At 40.3% G+C, this 5,502-nt stretch overlaps 1 protein-coding gene across 3 annotated transcripts in view; it reads left to right on the top strand.

Annotated features, from left to right (window-relative positions):
* kdm4aa (lysine (K)-specific demethylase 4A, genome duplicate a) overlaps window positions 1–5,502 on the top strand; it is a 48,320-nt gene that overhangs the window by 34,190 nt on the left and 8,628 nt on the right. For all 3 annotated transcript variants that reach the window (XM_020620871.1, XM_020620869.1, XM_020620870.1), the window contains exons 17-19: window positions 948–1,056; window positions 2,494–2,682; window positions 2,877–3,047. In XM_020620871.1, the coding sequence (XP_020476527.1) occupies window positions 948–1,056; window positions 2,494–2,682; window positions 2,877–3,047 (469 nt within the window). The remainder of the gene's footprint in view (window positions 1–947; window positions 1,057–2,493; window positions 2,683–2,876; window positions 3,048–5,502) is intronic.

Below are 5,502 nucleotides of genomic sequence, written 5' to 3'. Positions count from 1 at the left end.
AACCTGGGGTTCCGCCTCCATCAATCATGCATTCACACAAAAATACACACTCTTGTGTGTTACAGCCTGCTCAGTGTTTTATAACTAAGGTGTCACTTTATTTTTAAGCTCATTTAATAAGACAAGTTGAACCAGAACAGACTCATTTGGAGCAGCATAGAAACACATACAGTACACACATGGATCACTGTGTAGAGCTATGGGCAGCTTCTGCACAACTTCTATAATTAATTAAAGTCCCACTCCAGAAACATTTTCATTTTTATATTTGTATATAAAAATACTTTACTATAAACAATATGCAGTCTAACACAGCTTTTCCTCAAAAAAATTTCAGTGGGCCTCTGTAATAGGAATGAACATTGCCCCTCATTGTGCATTCCAGGATCTATGAATGTTGCCGTCATCCCTTATGTGGATTTGAATAATTTTGCACGCCCAATTTTTCAGTTTTTTTATTTGTTAAAAAAGTTTGAAATATCCAATAAATTTTGTTCCACTTCATGATTGTGTCCCACTTGTTGTTGATTCTTCACAAAAAATTACAGTTTTATATCTTTATGTTTGAAGCCTGAAATGTGGCAAAAGGTCGCAAAGTTCAAGGGGGCTGAATACTTTCGCAAGGCACTGTATCAGTGTGATCATAGTTAAATATTTTCAAAGATGAATGAGGTTCCTGGAGAATAACAGTAAAGAATGAGGATGAAGTAATTCCATAAACCATATACACAGTACTCAGAATCAGTTATATCACAATACGACATAACATAAAGATCAGCAGCACAAACACTACATAGTGAGTGTAAAATCATATGTACTGTATAGGAGATTCTGAGTGTGACGATGTGTATTACTTACATGGTGATTTAGAAAATGAACAGAATAGACAGCGTACTGCTTGATGTATGTCAGTTGTGAACTGCTCTGTGTGTATGTGTGATTCGCAGGTGGGTTCATGTGCTGTGTGCAGTAGCTGTGCTCGAGGCACGCTTTGTCAACATCACTGATAGAAGTCCTGTGGATTTAAGTGGAATCCCTTTGCAGAGATTTAAATTGGTGAGATCAAAGAACAGACACACTTTTTTATGGATAAGCATCCATTAAATTCTCACTTGAAAGCTGGTATTCAAATAATGACAGTGTGTCAGCCAATTAGCCATTGCCTATACATGGTAGATTAGGGTAACAGATTTCCAAACACTAATTACATAATAACAGTCATGACTGTCTCTTTAACAGAAGTACTATTCATCTTCACTCTTTTATTCCAGTCTTTATTGCTATGCTGTTTCTCTTTAAGAAGAATTCAACTGTCATCCAAAGCTCACCTGAATGTTTTATACACATTTGCTAATAAGAAAGTGAGGAGACATAAGAGATTTGTTAGCATCAGAGATTGGATTTTTCCAATCCAGGTGTCAGAACGTAGACTCATTTGCACGTGCGCATCCAATAATTTCTCACATTCACACACTATTTCATGTGTATGAACAAATTGATCGCGCTGTAGGCATTCATAATGGACAGAAACACTGCAGTGCTAGGAGACTGAGTGGCACAGACCACAGCAGGGTGCAGTAATGAAAGGATCGGAATTTGGTTAGCTTCATTTTAGCTACCATAGTACATTACAGACTACCTGCATTGTCTTTGAAACTCATCCTCACCATCAGCTATCTCTAGTTTTTAAGAGCACTCATTATGATCTGACATTGTTGTTGTATTGATGGAATTAGTGATGTGGAAATGGACAAAAGTGTTGAATTTGCATCAACAGCAAATAAAAACAGGACCATTATGAAATCAGTAGAAGTAAAAGCGTAATTGTAATATAGGCCTGGTTCTCTATGGATGTAAGGCAAATTAAGGCCCTGGCTACTTATTTACAGTATATCTGCACTGTGGTCCATTTAGTAGCGCTCAGTCCATGGAACAAAAATGAAGTGAGACTGGAGAGGAAGATAAGATCTACTTTATTGTCCACATAAGGAAATTAGTGGTAGGCTCCATATTGCAAGCTCCAGAAGGGCAGAGCATAGTGTTTCTCACAGAATTAGATTCTACTTGTGGCAGTAAATATTGTAACACTATAGTGCCTGCTACACCAGCTGACTATCTCACAGCAGCATGTTGGCTGCTGTTCTCCTCTTCGCCTCCATCTCTCTCTTCTTTACCCTCTGCTTCAACAGCACTGGCTGAAGCCTGGAAATATTCAAAATGAATTAATTCAATTAATTCATCAAGAGCAAGGCAACATTGTTTTTAGTCATTTGATCACGGATGGCATCATTCTCTCAGACTGAAAAATATATTATAGGCTAATAATAAAAATGTGTGGCCAAATGTACCTGGGCGGCCCGTCCAAGTAGTCTCTGTGTGGGGAAATGCTGCGAGCACCAGTTCAGTAGTGAAGGAATATCCAACAAAGTTGTGAAGTTATGAAGTGTAAAGACTTTGTTGAGTCATGCAATCTGCTGTGTTTTACACTGACAGAAATGTTACTACTGTAAGAAGAGGATGAAGAAGGCTTCCGGCTGCTGTGTGCAGTGCTCTCATGGCCGCTGTCCCACTGCCTACCACCCTACCTGTGCACAGGCTGCTGGAGTACTCATGCAGCCGGATGAATGGCCCTTTGTGGTCCATGTTACTTGCTGTCGACACAAAGGCCCCACTCAGATTGAGGTAAAGAGCCGCTGAGGATCTGCTAGCTTCTTCTTCAAAGACTTGCTGTGACCTGGATGTGTACTTTTTACATGTTATTTTCTGCCTGTACAGTGCAGTGGAAGGATTTCAATGAAGTGCAGGGATTATTGAAGCAGTGTCCAGTGAACATTTGTAGGTCATAAAACTGTGATTTCCTGTATCTCCTCTGACAGCGCAATAAAGCAGCAATGCATGAGCTGACTGTGGGACAGAAGGTGATATGCAAGCACAAGAATGGCCGCTACTACCAATGTGATGTGGTGCAGCTGTCCAAAGAGACTTTCTATGAAGTCAACTTTGATGATGGTTCCTTCAGTGACAATCTTTTCCCTGAAGACATTGTGGTAGGTTTCCCTGTCCTCAATCTGGGCATTTGAAAGAACGCTCAACAAAAATAAAAACAACACACAAGTAATACAAATCTGGAATTTTCCTTTAAAGAACATTTCACCAGTTATGACTGATTGTCGCAATTATGACATTTTCTATTTTTTCTGTACCTCATCGTTTGTTGTTCCTTACTGTCATGACAAACCTCACATTTTTTAGCATCATATTGACACTTGTAGCAGAAATGACTACACTTTATTAATATTAATTTAATATTTCTATCTTTTAACACCTCATTAGATTAAGGCACCAAGTATTTTATAGTGGACTACACTCTGACGAATTTAATGATTCAGTCTCATCTGAAGGCAAGGAATTCTGCAGTTCATTGACATGACAAATAACCAGTTCTAAGCTAAATAAATGTATTTACAATATGTACAACAGGGAAAATGATCAAGATGAAAAATGCAAATAAACGGTGCATTTGCAACAAAGATGGAATCAGTGGTTAGACCAGGAATTACTGGTCTATTGTGGGTTGTTTGTGATGGTGTCTAAAATTACGTTAGATTTTAGATCTAAATTCTGGGCTTTAGTCAGGAACTGTCAGTTTCGATAAGTTAGAGATTTTAATTAAGTTGTAACTACGATTTGCCAGGGTGCACTTAGCTTTTAGCAGGGTTCTTGTGGCCGACTGGGGAATTAGTCTTGGTTTGGGCCAGAGCAGAGGTCTGTGGAGGTCCGAAGTTCCACAACACCGTTCAGGGCTGCAACCTCAGAAGGTGCTTCTCGTATACAGAGTAGGATCTGCCTCTCTCTTATGATGAATCAGCTGTCAGTCTGCGTCCAGAGCTGGGTCCAGGACAATGGCTTCACCAGGGTCTGGCTGTGATTGTGGCATTTGACGATGTATCGAGTCAAAACCATGTCTAATTTGAACAGATCATCACGGGAGCACCCTGATAGTGTCTTTAAAGCTTAAAGAGCCCATGGCACTTTTCCTTGTTTTTTGACTTATCTACAATGTTATAATGGTGAAATATAATCTTAGACCTAAAGCTCAAAAAATGAAGTGAATGTATGATTTATTTCTATGCAGAAGCAATTTGGTTTATACATGTCTCACAAACTCTTGCTCATGAGACTTTATTTTGTAAAAAAAAAAAAAAAAAAAAGTATTAGGGGATAGTTAGAGGATTTCCTTGAATGGTCATTATCTCCAGGCCATTGCATGTTCATATGAGCTTGGTTGACAGCTACTGGTGCCCCCAGCATATTGGCAAAATGATATATTGCCTTGTTGTGTGTATTTTCAGTAAAGCTTATAAAAAAATTAAAAAAAAAACATCCATGGTGCCATTGTAAAAGCGGAATTTTTTGACTGTGCCTAGTTTTGTGGATATACAGTAATTTGCCTCCTGCTGCTGTACTGTGACTAGAGCATGTGGAGAGAAATACAGGGCCTGAGGTTACTGCATGTCTGGGAATGTTTATGTACAGGGACTTGCTGTTTTACCTGACCGGGTCTAACCAACAAGCAGCCGACCAGTGAAGCACCCTGTGGTGGTGAATGATCAAGAGCACTGTACCTGTTTGTTTTGACTGCTTGAGGCCAGTGTGTCTGCGGCTTGTGATGTGTTGCTGGTTGGCAAGAAAATTAACAATCCATGATGTATTGTCGGTGCTAGAACCTTGTCGGTGTTAAAATTAATTTCACTATTTTGGGACTGTATGTGGTCGTGTTGGGGAATGATGATGATTTGCTGTGGCGACCCCTAAATGGGAAAAGCCAAAAGTGACTTTCTTTCTTTCTTACATGTCTGTTAATGCCTTGTTTCTGTAACATTGGAGAGAATTGTTGTAAGGCTGGAGAAGTTGAAATTTCTACATTATGCCAGTTAAAATATGGGATTTCTCAATTACCTGCCTTATTTATAGTGTTACACATCTCTTTTCATTATATAGTGATGTTTACCAATCTAAGGAGAAATTCAAATGAATTAATACTGTTGCAGTTTGCTGTGCTATCCACTTTTGACACAACAGCAGCAGCAGGAGTTGTGTGTGTTCATGAACTGTCCTCATTTTAGGAAGAGGCTCTCTAGTGTTATCATTCTGAAATAATTACAGACTATTTGGATTTATGAGGGGTGCAAAGCTAATCTAGAGATACCCATGATTAAACGTTAATTGGATGGAAAGGGGAAAAAAAGCCCTTTATGAATAGATTTAAATCAAGGACCGTGACGCCACCCGGCATGGCGCAGCCAGGGCCCCACCCTGGAGCCAGGCCTGGGGTCGGGGCTCAAATGCGAGTGCCTGGTGGCCGAGCCTCCTCTCACAGGGCCCGGCCGGGCTCAGCCCAAACAAGGGACGTGGGGACCTCCTCCCGTGGGTCCACCACCTGCAGGAGAATCCGTAAGGTGCTGGTGCACAGTGGATCGGGCAGCAGTCGAAGGCCGGGGG

This window comes from Monopterus albus, unplaced genomic scaffold (genome assembly GCF_001952655.1).
Source record: "Monopterus albus unplaced genomic scaffold, M_albus_1.0 scaffold250.1, whole genome shotgun sequence".
NCBI classification, from domain to species: domain Eukaryota; kingdom Metazoa; phylum Chordata; class Actinopteri; order Synbranchiformes; family Synbranchidae; genus Monopterus; species Monopterus albus.
This window is presented reverse-complemented; position numbering and strand designations above follow the sequence as displayed.